The sequence below is a fragment of the Physeter macrocephalus genome, chromosome 12 (assembly GCF_002837175.3).
Source record: "Physeter macrocephalus isolate SW-GA chromosome 12, ASM283717v5, whole genome shotgun sequence".
In the NCBI taxonomy this organism is placed as follows: Eukaryota; Metazoa; Chordata; class Mammalia; order Artiodactyla; family Physeteridae; genus Physeter; species Physeter macrocephalus.
The window spans coordinates 53,729,119-53,747,445 of NC_041225.1; the positions used below are offsets into that span (position 1 = coordinate 53,729,119).

The following is an 18,327-nucleotide window of genomic DNA, read 5'->3' on the forward strand; positions in this document are numbered from 1 at the left end:
AAATGGATTAAAGACTTAAATGTAAGACCAGACACTATAAAACTCTTAGAGGAAAACATAGGAAAAACACTCTGACCTAAACCACAGCAGGATCTTTTTTGACCCACCTCCTAGAGTAATGAAAATAAAAACAATAATAAACAAATGGGAATTAAATTTGAAAGCTTTTGCACAGCAAAGGAAACCATAAACAAGACAAAAAGACAACCCTCAGAATGGGAGAAAATGTTTGCAAATGAAACAACAAAGGATTAATCTCCAAAATATACAAACAGCTCATGGAGCTCAATATCAAAAAAAACCAAACAATCCAGTTAAAAAATGGGTGGAAGACCTAAATAGGCATTTCACCAAGGACGACATACAGATGGCCAAGAGGCACATGAAAAGATGCTCAACATCACTAATTATTTGAGAAATGCAAATCAAAACTACAATGAGGTATTACCTCACACTGGTCAGAATGGCCATCATCAAAAAATCTAGAAACAGTAAATGCTGGAGAGGGTGTGGAGAAAAGGGAACCCTTTTGCACTGTTGGTGGGAATGTAAATTGATACAGCCACTATGGAGAACAGTTTGGAGGTTCCTTAAAAAACTAAAAATAGCAGTACCATATGACCCAGCAGTACCACTACTGGGCATATACCCTGAGAAAACCATACTTCAAAAAGAATCATGTACCAAAGTGTTCATTGCAGCTTTGTTTACAGTAGCCAGGACATGGAAGCAACCTAAGTGTCTGTTGACACTTGATGATGAATGGATAAAGAAGATGTGGCACATGTATACAATGGAATATTACTCAGCCATAAAAAGAAACAAAATTGAGTTATTTGTAGTGAGGTGGATGGACTTAGAGTCTGTCATACAGTGTGAAGTAAGTGAGAAAGAGAAAAACAAATACCGTATGCTAACACATATATATGGAATCTAAAAAGAAAAAAGTGGTTCTGTAGAACCTAGGGGCAGGATAGGAATAAAGACAGACGTGGAGAGTGGACTTGAGGACATGGGGATGGGGAGGGTGGGCTGAGATGAGGTGTGAGTGTGGCATGGACATAGTCTACCACATGTAGAATGGATGGCTGGTGGGAAGCAGCAGCATAGCACAGGGAGATCAGCTCGGTGCTTTGTGACCACCTAGAGGGGTGGGATAGGGAGGGTGGGATAGGGAGGGTGGGAGGGAGGGAGACTCAAGAGGGAGGGGATATGAGGATATGTGTATACATATGACTGATTCACTTTGTTATACAGTAGAAGCTAATGCACCATTGTAGAGCAATTATAGTCCAATAAAGATGTTGGAAAAAAATCAGTTTCCTTTAAGAATGCCCTTTATTGAAGCAGTACAAGTTATTAATTTTATTAAATTTCAACCCTTGATTATACATCTTGTGAATGTTCTCTGGAATGAAATGGGAAGAATGCATGAAATAATTCTGCCTACTGAAGTCCCGCAGTTGTCTCGAGGTAAAATATCATTTCCTGGTTTCTTCTAAATATCCGAGTGGAGATGTCAGGTTAGTAGTTAGTTATAACTGACTCTTCGCTGGAGTACTCACATATTTGTATATATTTGAACATGCATGAATTCTAATTCATACATGAAATTATCACATTTCTTTCATTTTGTATATAGAGAAAATCACATTCGGATTTGGTATCTTGCAGAAGTTGCAAACTTAAAAATACATTTGCAGAGATATCTCAATTATCTTGACCTTTCAGGCTCGGAGACTACATCTTGTCCCATGGAGAGCACTAGGAAAAAACTACTTGATATAAATAGTTAAAGGGCAGTACTCCTGTTTTTAATCCCCCCTCCCTTGTTTTTAAAGTCCTGATTAGTCCAAGGAGAAATCAGAAACTATATCAGAATCAGAACCTTGATCCTTGTGCTGTATATGTGGATTTACTTAGGAAAAGAGATTTTAAAACATCAAATTTGCCAAGTGCTGTCAGCGGCACTATTGAGCTCAGATTTGATTTCTGTATAATCAGACTTCACTCAATTTTTGCTTTCAATCCTTGTTGGATGGCTGTTACATTAAAGTATAATGTTCTGTAATAGAAAAACATAAAAGCATTTGTCTCATAAACATGTTGTACTTGATCCTATAAAGCAGTGGTTGCTAAGGGAACTATTTGCCAAGAAGAAAAACAAAGTATTGATTAGGATGGGGGGCATAGAATTGAAAGGGTTTCCTCTCAAAAAAGAAAATAAAAGCATGTAAGACATTTTTGGCTTTAGAGTCAGATGCCTCCTGACTGGACAGGGTGGCCATGACATTTCCTGAGGGGATGGTCAGGCTTACCTGTGCACCATCAGGTGCAGCCTGTCGCTGTTGCCAAGAGACTTCTGCTGAGAACAGTAAGGAGCTGGAGAGGGCATTAAGGGAAGTTGCCTTTTAATTCTGATTCCACACTCAGGGGATATGGTCTTCCTGTGGGGAGGCAGAGAAAAACATCTGGCAGTGAAAACAAATTGGCCCTGAGATGGACATCTTGGAGGGGCTGTTGATGCCAGCCAGCTGATTAAGAGGCTGAAGTCTAGAGCTGAACTGGGAAAGAGAGTAATGACAGTTGATGCCTAGAGAGAACAAAGTATGTCTGAGCATTTCTTCAAAATGCCTGCCTCATTAATGGTTCACTAATAAGGTTTTTGAATAAGATTTTTATTTTGTAAACATGTTCATTATAATGAAATATGTTTTCCTTGTTATACGTCTATACATTTGTTTACAAGACATTTTCTGTTAAAAAAAAAAAAAAAGCATAGTCAACAGCATTGACCATACCAGTGACATGGAAAACTAGATAGAGTTACTGAACGCTTATACTAAGTCCTGGGGTTAAGGTGGTTCAAAGTTGGATAAGACCTGGCTCCTCCTGCATGTGAGGACTCTTTGTCTAATGGGGAAGTTAGACTTGCATGAAACCATTATTAGAAAGGGTAAGAGGTGTGCACAGGTGTTTGTAGGAGCGTGGAGGATAGAGAGCTCAGAGCTGGAGAAGACTTCTCAAAGAGCTAACATTTGACTTGGGTCTTGAAAAATGAATAGGAGTTATCAGAGGAAGGAGAGAAGGAGGTGTTCCAGGCAATGATACTCTGTGAGCAAAGGCATGGGAGCATTTATTGAGGGTTTGTAGTGAGAATCTGTGTGCTTATTGGAGCATTAGGATGTGTGAGGGATTGGTGCACGATGAGTCTGTACAAGTAGGTACAAGCTGTATCATGAAGAACCTTGTATTATACAATAAGAAGTTTGGACTTTTTCTTGTTGGCAAGAGAGAACCAATGAGCAGGCTTGTCTTTTGAGGAAGATGATGCTGGTTGACAGTGTGGGAAATGGGGTAGTGCAAGGAGACAGGTTAGAGGATGCTGCAGTGGTTCAGGAGGGTGATGTCTTCAGGGAGTTCCAGTTATGATGGAGGGAAGGGATGTTTATTGTGGAAAAAAATCTGTATCAGAATCCACTTGATTTGGTGATACATTAACTGCATATATTTACAAAGATAGTAATAAAGATTTCTTCTTGGAATATGGGATGGGAAAGAGGAGAAATACAGTTTTTCAGTAGTTCAAATGTTACTTGAGTTTCTTACTGATTTTTAGGTTCCTAGGGTTGAACTAATTTTGAATTACAAATTTGAATATACGGTCAAAAGAATTTCTTTATGGTAAATTTTGCTGAACTATATTAGGCTGGTGGTACTAATAACATGTCAACAATTAAATATAGAGATAAGAAATTGTTTACGTGAGCCATTTTGTCATGTGTTATAACCAAAGACTAAATTATCACCTACTTTACTGTGTTGAGTTGTTTCAGTATATTCTATTCGGGTTTTCCTTTCAACGTAATTTAGTAATTTCACTGTCATCTTGAAGATAGGAATGTCCCTTTGTGCGTATACATGTTATATACCTGTTATTTCTAAAGACCACATCCAGGCTAAATAGGAAAATAAATCTTAAAACAGATAACTTGTGTTTTTGTTTAAGCTTCTAAAATTGTTTTACTAAGAGACGAAGCTTTCATCAAATAAGAGAGCCTGATCTTCTGAAATCAAAACACAGGAGATTTTCTATTCTCCCTTTTCAAATAATCACCCTGAAGCTCTTTATTTTGTAAATGATATCCTTCTAAAGACCCCTTGACAAGAAAATTATTTATTTCAGTGAGGGAGAACAGTCTTTTCCTGACTTAGGCAGTAAGTCAACGATGTCACCAGAAGGAAAAGTTAGCCTTATAAAAATTATAGCCATTTGTTTGTGCTGTCTTTTGTGAAAACACATTCTTAAGATGTCTTTATACCTGCCTTACTTTGAGCAGCAAGTTTAACTATCTTAAGTTCAAGCACTTTTAAAAGATTCTCTCCAGATATGGTTATCAGAAACATGTTTACTATTTAATAGTCAGTGCCCAGTTAAGGTGTGATAAAGTATCTATTAAAGATAATGTTAAGGGGGGGAAAAACTCATAACATCACAGAGACTCAGAGAAATAGTCTGGTTTCCTACAAGAGGCATGTCAACTCTGAGGAATATTATTAAGGATTGAGTCTTGCTGTGGTTCTGTCATGTTTGTTTCATTTGTCTGAACTGGTTCCCATGAAAGTTGGTTTTAAAATCTACTTTATTTCTTAAAGTCAACTCCATTCCATGACCCAGGACACTGATATGGTCTCAGCTGCAGAATTTGACGACCTCAGCCTCTCACTAGGCTGTAGCCCTTAGTTTTGTTTGTTGTTGTTTCTGGCTTTGGTTGTGGGCAGTAATGGACATTAGCATTTGTACTGAAGTGCATTGGAGGGCATCTCCTCCGTTGTATCCCACTCCTGACTCCTTGGGTGGTGTCTGTTTACATTTATTAGCACTGCCTTGATATATGAAGTTGCAGAGCTGTTTTAAACCTGAAGCTGGTCTCTACCAGATGGGGTAAAAAAAATTGGGGGGTGTTTTGGAATAATTTTGTAAATTGACAGATGTAGTTTTATTGAACATGGGAAAATCCTGGAATCTTTGTTTAAAATGAAGAAATTTAAAGGAATCTCAATTGTTTCTGTAATAACACATCAGAGGAGTAGTGGTTTTTGGTTAGAAACGTCTGTATATATAGCTAGTTAATGTTGACATGTATGGCTATATTTCAGTCTTCTCATTTATCAGGAGGTTGGGTTTCATTCATTTGTAAAATTGCAGCCAATCTGCGTTTCGTAAATTGAGGTGTCAAAATCGGATGTTAATCTTGACATCCTCGCACATTTTTGCTTTCAGACAGGCCTTTGAATGAAGCTGACAAACAAACATTATGTGGTTGTTAATTGTTTTACAGATGAGAACTGGGATGATGACCAACTGCTTGGTTTTGAACCGTGCAATGAAAACCTTGTCTCTGGCTGCAATATAATCAATGGGAAATGTGAGTGTGACACCATTCGAACCTGTAACAATCCCTTTGAGTTTCCAAGGAAGGATATGTGCCTTTCAGCTTTAAAGAGGATTGAAGGTAAGTACACATTTTCAGTCATAAGCGTTAGCATTGTGTAACTCTGAGCAGTGATGGTATTTCATCTGGAAAAGGCAAAGACAAGCTTACAGAGATTGGTAGCTTTGATAATCTCAAACAAGATGCAGAAAGTTGACTAGGTACGGACGTGATGGCATATGTGTGCCTGTGTGTCCACGCACGTGCGTGTTTCCTGAAAGCGGTGGAATGGTCATCCTGCGGTAGTACGGCCAGGGCAGTTTGTGCCAGCCTGCCTAGGTCACCTCTGCATAATGGATGATTTCGCACATGGCGTGCTTGAGGTCAGCATCTGTTGTTACCGTGTCCATTCCGCGTGATTTACCATAGGATGGTGCTCCATGAGGAGAGCGCTAATTAGAAATGCAGCTATCTGGCAAGAACGTGCATCTCTTTAGAAGAGGTGGGAGATTTGTGCAGTGGCGATTGGAGGCTGAGATTGGCTCAAAATCATATAGGTGTGGATGGGTCATTGGGTGCTTCCCCTCTGGAATGAAGTCAGAAATCACATTAAAATAACGTGGCCCATAACTTTTATACATTCATGCATAAAACCTAGAAAAGAAATTTAGGAATTGAAAATATGAAGTAATCAAGTAATTAGGAGTGGCATGCCCAGAGCGAGTGCTGTGCCTCACCACCAGAATTAACAGAGGGTGTGGCATGGGCTTGAGTCTCAGCCCTGCCCCTGATCAGCATTGAACTCTTGCTGAGCCCCAGGTTCTGCTCAGGGAAAAAAGAAGACTGAACGAGACTTTCTTAAATATACCTTTTGTCTCTACAATGATGCTGCTCAAAGATGGAGAAGTTGGTAATATAGTTTGGAATACCCAGGATTTTCCAAGTCCAAAATCAAGCTTATAAGGGCAGCAGAGCAAGGGCTGAAGTTTTTGAATTGTGTTAAGTTTATCAGACATATTAAATGGTAGTAAAGAATGGGAAACGTGCAGTCGCCTCTAAAATAACATTTCTCTTTGTGTTTACCAATGCTGCTGAATCTTTAAAAGAGAGTACGATAGAAAACAACAGAAATAAAATTTTGGAAACACAGAGAGTCTTAGATAACATTTATTCTAGTCCTTGAATTTGAATATTGAAAAACTCAGCTCTACACAGTGGATGACTGACAAGCCAAGTTCTAACCATGTAAAGTCTTTTGAATCACATTATGCCATAGACAACACAGTTACCAAATTCGTTTTTATTGTCTTGCAGCTCTTTGCTCCCCCCGTCTTCACCCCTGTTGTCCGCTGAAAAAAATAGTATATTTTGCCAACTTCAGTGTATAAACTTTCAGGGGTAGAGATGAAGCGGTCAAATGTCTATTAAATTAATTATTCATACAGATTTTATCATGTCATATAAAATAATACAGCAATTTAGAGTATTACTTTTTGCTGTTCTTACATTTCACAAAACTGTTTTAGTCATATGTCAAATGCCTCACCGTCACTGTCATTGTCTTTGCTGGAGCTGATTTCCGTGTCATTTAACACTGTTTTCTGAGCACACCCTCTTTATTGCCATCTAAGTTGTTGGAGATGCAGCAGAGTTTGAATCCAAGTTATCACAAGAAGTTTCGTTCCAAAACACGGTGTCTTTTCACATAGAACTAGGACAGTTACATTTTTAATCAGTGAGGAGTATATTTATGATCTTTACAGTGTGGAGATTGACTGTATTGATTTTTCAGGTGTTTCTAAAAAAGGCTGTTTACAAGATCCAGCACTTCCAATTTGACATCATTCCCTCAGGAATAATTACTATGGCTGGTTAAATTTCTCTATGCCCCCCCTCCCCTTGTTTTTTTTAAACAGATTCTGTCTGATGGCCTCTTTATAATCCCAAAGTAGGATTGGTTGAGGTCATTTAAGGTTTATGTATCTTCCACAAATCGTACTTGTTTTTTTTAAAATAAAGCACCCTGTAATATTTGAGGCCTTGTAAGAAATCAATATTGGGGGATTTCCCTTTCCTGAGAGATAATTTTGAAGAAAAAGCTCTACTTCTATTCAAGTATATATTGCAAATGAAAGAGTTAGTGATGGTATATCCCTGTATATAATTAAATCATTAATAAATGCAATGAAGACTTGGAATGCTAAAGGAATTTAGGGCCAAAAAAATGTGGCCTGGCATTATATGATAAGGTATTGTGGAGGAGGAGGAGTCTGAACAATTTGGAATTTGGATGGTGATGGGTTCCAGGAAGAAGAATGATATGGACAAAAGAATAAAATGTACAAGTGAGAGTTGCATGACTTACATGAAAGACACTTGGGAAATGAATCTAAAAGAGCAAGTTTATTTTTTTTTGCCATGGCAATAAAAGCGCCAAATCCTAACCACAAGATCACCAGGGAACTCCTGTAAAAGAGCAAGTTTTTATGTTGATAGGTAATAGGAACTAAAGATGGGGAGGCAGGACTGGACCAGATGACTAAATATCTTCCACATGGCTCAGGAAGGTTAGGCCTGGTGATAGGAGCTATCAGAAATCACTGTATGAGCCGACAGCAGCAGAGCGTGGAGAAATCAGTGTTAGGCAGATTGGGGTTTTGGGGTGTGGAAGGAATTTGCAGGTGGAACTTCTGTTGGAGAGCTCGGTGGAGCTTGTTGGAGAGCTGTTGCCGTTATTTAGATGTGGTGTCACAAGAGACTGGTCTAGGGGATGGCAGGGGAAAAGCAAGGAAGAGATGGAAACGCCATTTTGATGGAAGAACGTGCAGTATCTGCTAACAGACAAGGGAGGGATGAAAATACAAAGATGATTCTGGGGTTCCTAATTGAAAGAGTAGAAGAATGATAGTATGCGTAACAGAAATGGGAAAACATCTCAAAAGGTGGAACTGAAAAATGAGGTGGTTGTTTTACAGGGATTTAGGGTCAAGAGACACTTTAAAAATATGGACGATATTACAGCATGTTTGAATGATGACAAGAATGATCTAGTAAAAAGGGAGAAACTGATAATGTAAGAAAGGTGATGACTGCAGGAGCAAAGTCTTTGAGGAGGGAGAGGAGCAAAATTGTTCCTGTTTCTCAGAGATGTATAAAACAAGGTCATCAGCTGACATTGAGGCGGAAGAAGGGGTGTGAAAAATTGGGGAGGGAGAGGAAATGGAAAATAGACATCTCAGAGAGAGGACGAGTGAATTAAGTAGGGAAATGTATTAGGGTCGCCTGCTAGTGCTGATAGCTTACTTGAGGTTATAAATTTGAAGGGAGACCAGCCAGCACAGTTGTGCGCTTTTCCCCAGCTCTGGTGCATGCAGTGGAGGCGCAGGGTTAGGATTTAACCAGGGTTAGGATTTTTCCTGATGAGTCTGATACAAAGAGAAGGGCACTGAGATTGAGAGTTATGCAAGAGAGTGCTTATGGTGACTGGCCATGCCATTGCTGCTGGGAAGGATACAGCAGCAGTCAGTAGGGAAGGAACAGAGGCAGAAGTTCTGTAGATAAATGCAACACCTACATGTAGTTGGTACATCATGTGATTGCATGTGCTTTAGGCCAGCAAGGAGTTATTTTTTTAAGGGGAAGAGGAAGAATGATCTGAAATTAGTGATGAGAACAAAGAGGACCCCTACCCCACCCCCAGGATTTATGGCATGTGGGCAGTGAAGCCGTCCCCATGTGAGAGGACTTCAGGGGACAGAGGGCAGTCAGGGAGGGGTACCCAGGTTTCCATTAGAGCACAGAGGGGAAGGGAACCATCTGGAGGGGAGAATGACAGCGAAGGGGATTTTGGTGATGACAGTCCACGAGTTCTAGAAGGCACAGTAGAAGGATTTGGATGGGAGAGTTGTGCAGAGCATGGGTGATTTTGCAGAGCCAGGGAAGATTGAGTCAAGAGATGATGGATGACCTGGTAAGTTTAGACTTCGTTCTTGAGGTTTGTCATGAGTAGTTAGTTCTAGTTAAAACCTTCCTTTGAGGACTGTTCTCTGGGGCATTCTGTGGTGTGAAGGTATGTGTGCAGTGGGGGTGGGGTAGAAGGACTGGTGTTCTTGCCAGAGCATGAGAGAACGTGGGTCCCCATTACTACGTTTTGTGAGCAAATTCTGAACATGAATTTTAAGCATAATGATAACATTTTTAGACTGTGTGGAAGTCATCGCAAGGCATTTCGATACCATATTTATAGATTTATGGAGAATAATGGCAATTTCAGGGTATTTAAAGAAAGTTCCTGTGTATTATATTTGTTTAAAAGGGAGGGTATTGGTCCTGGATTTTAATGAACACATCATCATAAAGTCAGTTTGTCACAAATTTAGAGGAAATAGGATACTGGATAAACAGGAGGCCATGCCTTTGTATGGAGTAATTTGTCAGAATTATCTTTGTTTCTCTGAGGAAGAAGAGTAAGACTGATAAAGGGAATGAACTGCAAGTCACATCCCACCTTGATCTTAATAAAGCTTTTAGTTTTATGCCAAACTACCTATTTATCATCGGTTTGGTACATGCTGTACCGAGCTCCACAAAACTTAAATTGATACACCATCAGAAGAGGGGACCACATTAACAAAAAGAGTACCAGCCTCTGTGGCTGCCACAAGGGTTTTCTTGAGGGGCCTCTCTGGGCTTGGTAATGGTAGTTAAAGTTGATACGAAAGACTTCCATGATACAGTGAATAAGTTGGACTTTTAAGTTTGCATCTGACTACAGGTTGGGGTAAGTAGCTTTTGTTTTCTAAAAAAATTACTATAATTCAGAGTGGTTGTAATAAAGTCAAGAAGTAATCAGAAACATGAAATCATGCCAGATTCAGAGAAGGATGTAAAACACCCTAGAAAATATTCGTCTGTCGATCCATCCGTCAGATATTCATTGAGTGCCAAACATGGACTGGTCACAGTTCCAGTTGCTGAGGATACAGCTTTTGTGGAGCTTACATTCAGAAGGGGAGGGGTGCCAATAAACACAAAAGTGAGCAGGCAAGTATCATGGAGTATGATAAGAGCTATGAAGAGTAATCGTCAGGATGATATGATAGAGAATTACGGGGTTGCCTGGGGAAGTTGTTTTAGATAAGGATGTCAGGGAAGTTTTCCATGAAGGAAGAGCATTTGATCTGAAATCTGACTATAAGGAATTGAACTTGTGCTGATCTGAGGGGAGAGAAGTCCACGCAGAGGACACTGCAAGCGCGAAAGCTCTAGGCTGAGAGAGAGCTTGGTGTGTTGAAAGAATGTCGAGAAAAAGCAAGAAGGTCATTGTGGCTGGAATGTCATGGGGTGTGGGGGGTACGTAAGGGCCAGGTCACACAACGCCTTGTATTAGATAACGATGAGGTGTGTGGATTTTGTGATGAGTACGTAGGAAAGCTGTTAAAGGATTGTGAACAAGGGTGTGATGTAATTTGGTATGTGTTCTAAAAAATGAACATGGTAGAGAAGAGACTTGGGAGGAGGCTGGAAAGATGCAAGAATGGGGAATCGTCCACAGGTAGTGTTCAGGTAAGAGATAAGGGGGACTGAGACCTGAGACCTGGAGAGGGAGAGATGGGTGGGTTTGAGATGATTTGGAGCTAGACTTGTTGATGACTTGTTGACTTGATGACCTGTTGTAGACTTGTAGACATATGGGGGTGAGAGAAAGGAATCCAGGAGAACTCTTAGATTTAGGGTTTAAGCAAATTGTAGTGTTCTTTACTAGGAGCAAGAGCAGATTTAAGGAGGGCTCAAGAGCTTTGTTTTGGATAAATTAAATTTGACACTGAAGTAGAGCTGTTTGTCATTTAAGCAATTTTTGATGTAATTAACTCACTAAGTAGCATTCACGTACATAGCTTCATGATAAGTATACTGAGGGCTACAGAGACAGACATACATCCTTGAGGAAAAGTCAGCCCTTTCCACAAGGAGGTCTGACCTTGTTGGGGGATTCTAGGGAGAAATAAAATCAACCCAAATTCACACTGATCTATCACCAGGCAGAGTCTAGCCAAAGGGATATCTGTGTGGGATCCATGAAATAGGTTCTTTAAGATACTTGTTTGACATCACGTGGATTACTGGAATAGTTTGGGTGCTGTGGAACTTGTTCCTGTTTGGAGCTATGCAATGAACATTTTGCAAAAGGAAGAAGACACTTGGGACTTAAGAAAGTCCTCCTTTGTTTTAGCCGAAAGCACTTAGAGGTAATGTTTAAAGTTTTCAAATTTCAGGCTGTATTTAATTATTTTTTCTCTGTAAGATATTTTGGAGAAAAGATAGTCAAAAATTGTCATGAGGTATTTTATATCATTGTCTTATGTTGAGTGGACAAATAAGAAATAAGAACTGCTATACATTCATAAGAGGGGTAAAGTAAGGAAGGCTTTGTGGCGGAATTGGGAACCGAGTCCAACTCTGAGAAATGCATCGAGTGGTCCAACAGAAGGGAAAGGAGGATTGAAGAGCAGCACTGGAGATAGACAAGAGAGGACGGGACAGAGGGAGCCAGACGGAAGGGATAAAGGTGCCAGGTCAGTGGGCTTTAGTGGCTGATCGACTTTGGAGGATGAGAAAGAGGAAGACTCCCAGATTTGGGGGTGAGGGGTGATTGTCAAGATAGATGCTTGGCAGGGGCGTGATAGGCTGTGTATAGTGCTGTCATATACCAGGGTGTGGAATACCAGGCAAGCAGCCTTACGGGAGGCAGGATGAGCTGGATATTGAGTCTGTTTTGTTATGTTTGAAGTATCTGTGGAGGATCATGGGAAAAATGGGAGTTATGGGTCTGGAACTCAGAGATCTGGGCTGGAGATAAGGATTCGTGAGTCATCCTCTCAGGGAGACGGTGGTGCTGTCAGTGACCTTGGTGTTTATAAGTGATGGGAGGAGTATGGGCCCTTTTAGGAAGATTAATGGGACAGTAATGTGCTTAATGGAGGAAAAAGAGCGACTGTAAGTGTTAACACACCAAAATCAAGACGAAATGACCTGTGCGGCGACGGTGGTGCAGGAAGCCTCGAGTGCTCTGTTAGTATAGTGGAAGAAAGCCTCGGAACTGTTAATGTCAGCGGGCTGAAAGTTAGCCTAAAACACAGCTGTTGGCACCCAACATAGTGGGATGCGTAAAACAGAATATATCACTTTAATTAACTGATCGGTTATTTCATTGATTTGTACCCCCTTAGTCAAGAAAGACTTTACAGGTGTTTGAGTCTAGGAGAGCTGGTCAGACCCACCTGAGATTAGAGCCATCCAGAGTAGGAGTGCTATAAGATGGTTAAATAATGGGATAGGAAGGTGAAGAGATAGTGTTATAGTCGTAGACTCTTTGAGTCCAGAAGGATCCTCTCCTCAGCATTCTCTACAAGTGCCTTCTGAGACTGCTCCTTTCATTTTAGAGCTGCTTTAATTCTTTATTCATTCAATCATTTGTTCACTCAAAAAGTATGTATCAAGCACATGCTATGGGTCACTGAACCTCAGATGCCACCGGTTTGACTTTGTTTTGCCTTTAACTAAAAGACCGTTTTCTAAATTGCCTGAAAGGTCAGGTGCATAAATTGACTCACATTTTAGATCCACTGTGGAAATGGGCTTTTGATTTTTTTTTAAGATATTTTATAAAGGTCTTAAATGATATTTATAAGCATTTGTCCTATCTCGGAAACTTACATTGCATGATATGTATGCTTAAGCAGAAATTAAGGATTAGAAAGAATATCTTTATATGGGCTTTCATATCTGTATTTTTTCTGCTGCTTAAAGCAAAGGGAAGTTTGGTTTTTACATTGTAAGGCTGTATCCTCTGAAGCTAAACTAATTATGACACAGAGACAAACGGCTTCTGTTTAGTAGACTTTTCTTTCAGTTTTAAAAAATCCAAATAGCAGTTGTTTCAGAGCCTTAAGTTTTATTAATTATTCTGTGCCCTAAATCTATTTCAATCCTACCTAAGGAAATGTTAACTATTACGTGAGCTTCTTACTCCATTTTTAGTTTTCTACGTTGCACTTATTTTTTTCACACAAGTAAAGTGTAAGTGCTAAATGTTATTGGTTATCTTTTTCTTGGTCTGTAGCCTACTGTACAACCTGTGCTGTGTGGCCTGATCAGATATTCTAGCTCTTGATGCCATCTGTAATGTTTGTCAGTAGACACACATTTAATTGGTATGTAGAAAGAATTATGATTCTCTCTGCTTTTATTCACAGAACTTTTTTACTTAAAAGTTTTTTGTTTTTTTGTGGGGGTGGGATACTCACAAAAAAGTACCCCAAGAAAATATGATCAAAGAGAGCTGGGCATATTACTTAATATCCAGTCCATCTTTGAGGTAGTGCAGCAGAATTCCCTCTTGACCCTCTCGCCACTGGAACAGTGCTGGATGGAGACACTTTCATCTGTAGCAAGAAATCTGCTGCCATCCCATAATACAAGTACAGAGATGACAGATCCACCCAACTCTGTCCCAACCCGAATTCCCATGTGGGGCTTGAGGTCCACGGTGAGCCCTGGGTATCACGCACAGGAAATCGCATAGGTTTCTTAAAGTTGAGAGAGCTTGACCATCGTACAGAGATTTTGATTTATCGGGACTGGACCAGGATAGGCGAGTCTGCATTTCCAGCCAACCCTTAGGAGAAACTGTTACGGCTGTTTTTTCACCACACTTTTGGTAGCAAAGTCATAGAGGGTTTATGTGAATCTGCCTCCCTGGATTTGCTGTACTGCTGTGAGAGAACATCTTGTCTTTAAGTAATCATTGGACTTACTTTCTAATACTTTTTTGTTTTTTAAAAACAGAGTCTATGTATAAATTGCTTTACTTCAAATATTAATACATAGTAATGGTTTCATTACATGACTTTAAAAGCTTTTTTCCAAGTAAATATTAAAAAGAAATTAAAACCCCACTGAGGCATTTCATACTGCATGTGTAAGATCACATGGTGAGGAACAAACAAATTCCCAAACTTTGGATGCTGGGGAAATTGTTTTGTTTTTAGTAGAGATGATTCTCTATATAACTTTACCTTTTTGACCTTTGCTAAACTTTAGAAATATGTCTAAGACCTTATATCTATGAATTTTTTTTAGTTATATTTATCTGCATGGTATTAAATATCACTATCCCAAAATCTTTCATAATATAGTATTGACTGTAGTAAAAATGGTCCAGTGTAATCATTAATTCACAGGCTTAGACATACTGAGAGTCAAATTAAATGTTCTCTCAAAATATAACTGCTGTGTACTGTAAGATTATGATATAGCAGAATTAAATTTATAAGGTCCTTACAAATTATCAGTACTATAATTATTCCCTTGGAGGGCAGATAGAAACAGATTAGTGTTATACATTTTACAAGGTTTATGAAGTTTAGGGAACTTTGGAAGCACTTGGCCCTTCAAAACTGCTGTTACATAATCCTTGATAATAAAATATATGTACTGAACTACCAAAAAAAAAAAAAAGAGATAGAACCTCTTAAACTCTGATTCTTACTTATTTTGAAGCTAGGCATTCTGTGTTGCAGGGACTGTGCCTTCTCTGCTTCCAGATATTCATATGCACCGATTCACAATTCTTAAGTCTGTCATTTACTTCATTAAAATTACTCATCACAGATTCTATTTTTCTTAGGCTAGGTACATCTGAAATCAGTGTTATGCTTGTGAATATATTGCTTTAGATTATCTAAATTGTTTTAAAAATATATTTTTGAGAAATTAAGTTAACATTGTTTACCAAGTTTAGAAACACTAACCCTTCCCTTGACTGAATCAAAAAACACATTTAACCTTACCTTCACCTCCTTACGGCCAAGGTCCCCCTGATTTTGATTTTTGCTTTAGCTGCCCAAGTGCCATTAAGGATACTTGTTTAATTAAGGCAGTAAGGCTTTTATGCAACTTTAAATCTGTATTGCTGTTACCCTTTATAAAAAGTCACAAGTTGATAATGTGATTATCTTTCCTTTTTTGGTTCATATATGTAAAATGATTTGAAATCTAGATACACTTGTTTCACTTGAAATTCCAGCAGCATCCCGGGGAAAGTGTAGACAAAGTTATTTATTTTCATAAGTGTTTTATTTAGGTTGACAACCAAGTCAGTATTTTAAAGTTTTATGTTTTGGGTACAAATTGTTATTTTGATGTCTTGATAACTGGTACAGAGGGGAAAAAAAAAACCAAAACATCTACCAAGAGGCGGAAACCAGTTTCGAGTATCTGGGAAATCAAAACAGGAAACTTGGGGAACTTGCATAAGCCCAGTTGGAGAGGAGCAGTTGGCTGAATAATTATATAATTATACCTGCATTTTAACTGTTGGAAGTCATGCAGTAACCTTCGGGTGGTTGTGATTTCTTGTGCCTAGCAGGAAAAAAAGTCATGATTAAATATGTTATATCCTTGTGCTAAGAGGGGGGGGGGAGAGAGAGAGAGAGAGAGAGAGAGAGAGAGAGAGAGGAGGGGGGGGGGAGAGAGAGAGAGAGAGAGAGAGAGAGAGAGAGTGAGAGAGAGAGAGAGAAAGAGTGTGTGTGTGTGTGTGTGTGTTTAGAGGGGTATTTCATTCAATCATTTTGGGGTTACAATAAATGGTGCAAATTTTTTTTTCAATCTGACCCTTAGAAGATGCTTGCTGTACAGTTACAGGTAAATAGCCAGTACTACTTTGTTCTGTTTATTGATGTCCTTCCCCATTGTTTGCTTTAGCTCTTTATCTGTACTTTCAGCCCATCTCTTCTGTCCCAAGTTGTGTGTAGCTCAGCCATCTGTCTGTCCTCTTCCTATACCTTCTCCCAGGTTAGTGACGGGAGTACCAGAAATTGTAGGTGAACAGTTTTTGCTACAAGTGTATGCTTGTTTCACGATTAAATACCATGTGCTTAGTAATACTGTTTTAAAAAACACACTCACTGTTAAAAGGCCAAAAAACAACCTGACGCCTTTAGTCAGAGAAATGGTATTCTTTGGGGACCATGCTGAAAACTGTATTTCCATCTACCAGGGATGCTTAAGAAACATTCATCTAAAGCTGGCCTTTAGCAGGTTAACGTTTTAGCTTCTGGGTAGCACAGAGCAGTCCCTTGCGGATTTGTGGTTTCTGACTTGGCTGTAGGTGACCTCTCAGTTATTCCCAGGGCTTGGCGTGTGCTCTATCACACAGAGCTGCTGAGTTGCTGCTTTGCCCAGCTGTGTCTGTGTAAACGCTGGCCCCCACAAAGGCTTTTCCTGACATGAGCAAAGGGTCTGGAATCCCAGCCCAGGAGGCCTTCTGAGCTGCTGCAAAGGGAGCTGAGTGGGGACCACTTCGCAGAGCAGGGCCTCTCTGAGAGGAATTACAGCTGCCTCTTCTGTGTCCTCCGGCCTCAGGCCAGCTGTCTCCATCAGATTCGCAGAGGGTGTGGACCATCAGGAGTTGTCATTCCCAAACTCAAGCCATTAAAACCTCATTAATTAGTGTAATCAGTATTCCCAAACCATAATCTGGGGTTTTGGACAACTCAGACAAGCTTGGTGGATTGTATTTGTTCTGCTTATGCAAAAAAAAAAAAAAAGTCTGTTCAGAGGGAAGTAAGAGTTTGGGAGCATGATCACTTTAGCAGGAATTTGCGTTGCATCATGAAGTGATCATTTCAGATGTTCTTATAATTTTATCAATATAGGTAAGGATTCTCTGGTAGGTAGTATGTTTTTTCCATTTCCCAGCCTTGCCAGTATTTACCTAGTACCTTGATTAAGAGATCCTCCGGGAAAAAGCAACAACAACAAAAAAAACTTCTTTTTTGAATAAAGAGGGTTTTAATTTTTAAAAAAACATGAAAATCTTTATTAATGGAAGGAGACAGCCATGAATGCATATAATCACCCATAAAGATATACCCCTAGGCAAAGCTACAATTTCCTCCACTTCTTCCTGTAGGCTAACAGAGCTAACTTAGGAGAAAATGGTGAAGACTGCCAAATTTGTCTTTTCTCCCCTAAGCCCACCCCATTCTGTTCTTTCAGGTTTTTCCCACCTCAGAAGCCCAGCATCCTTTCTGTCTTTACCACCAGCACCAGTAATCTAGGAAACTTACCTCTTATTGATCGATTACACTCTAGAATGTTGGCTTCATCCAGCATTCGCATTATAATCCTTTCTAATTGTGAGATTCTTATTGAAGGAATTCAGCCCAGGAGGAGAACTCTTTAGGATGGAGCAAGGATCCCTAAAGTTAATTCTGCCCCTTCCTGACTGTGTCCTGCACACCTGGGAAGCATGGACCTGGGTCCAGCCCAGCTGTACCAGGGCATTCACGGCGACCTGGAAAGGATGTCGCCTCTAGTGGGAGAGATGAGATGGGCGCACAGGCAGTTGTAATAAGGGCAGAGTGGCCATTCCCAGTCTGAATAGTGTTGTACATGGTTGACATTCTAAAAGATACTGATAAAAAATAAAGCTTAATCTGTTTACAAGCTATTTTGTGATTTATAGAACTACTATATTTACTTCCAGAGCTGGTGCTATATCTTCTTTGTGAAATGTATACTTTCTCAGGAAAGGTATTTAAGAGCACTAAAATTCAATATTTGGGGTTTTTTAAAATTAGAAATGCTCTGATAAAAGGAAAATTTGACTCATTCCTTTGTTCATATTGACCACTAAGATATTGTTCTGAGCATTTGAATAATTTATTTTGAAACTTTTGAGACCATTCTTCTAATGGTGCATAGTCTCTAAGATAAGGATAGTGGATTCACATTGGTTGTTGAAACATCTAAAGCTGGGGATACACCTTTTTTTTTTTTTTTTTTTTTTTTTTTTTTTGTGGTACGGGGGCCTCTCACTGTTGTGGCC

The 18,327-nt window shown here is 39.5% G+C and overlaps 1 protein-coding gene across 6 annotated transcripts in view; it reads left to right on the plus strand.

The window, feature by feature from the left end:
• Nucleotides 1-18,327, plus strand: part of CRIM1 (cysteine rich transmembrane BMP regulator 1) — a 222,166-nt gene that overhangs the window by 43,931 nt on the left and 159,908 nt on the right. For all 6 annotated transcript variants that reach the window (XM_028496713.2, XM_024118670.3, XM_024118668.3 and 3 more), the window contains exon 2: nt 5,343-5,516. In XM_028496713.2, the coding sequence (XP_028352514.1) occupies nt 5,343-5,516 (174 nt within the window). The remainder of the gene's footprint in view (nt 1-5,342; nt 5,517-18,327) is intronic.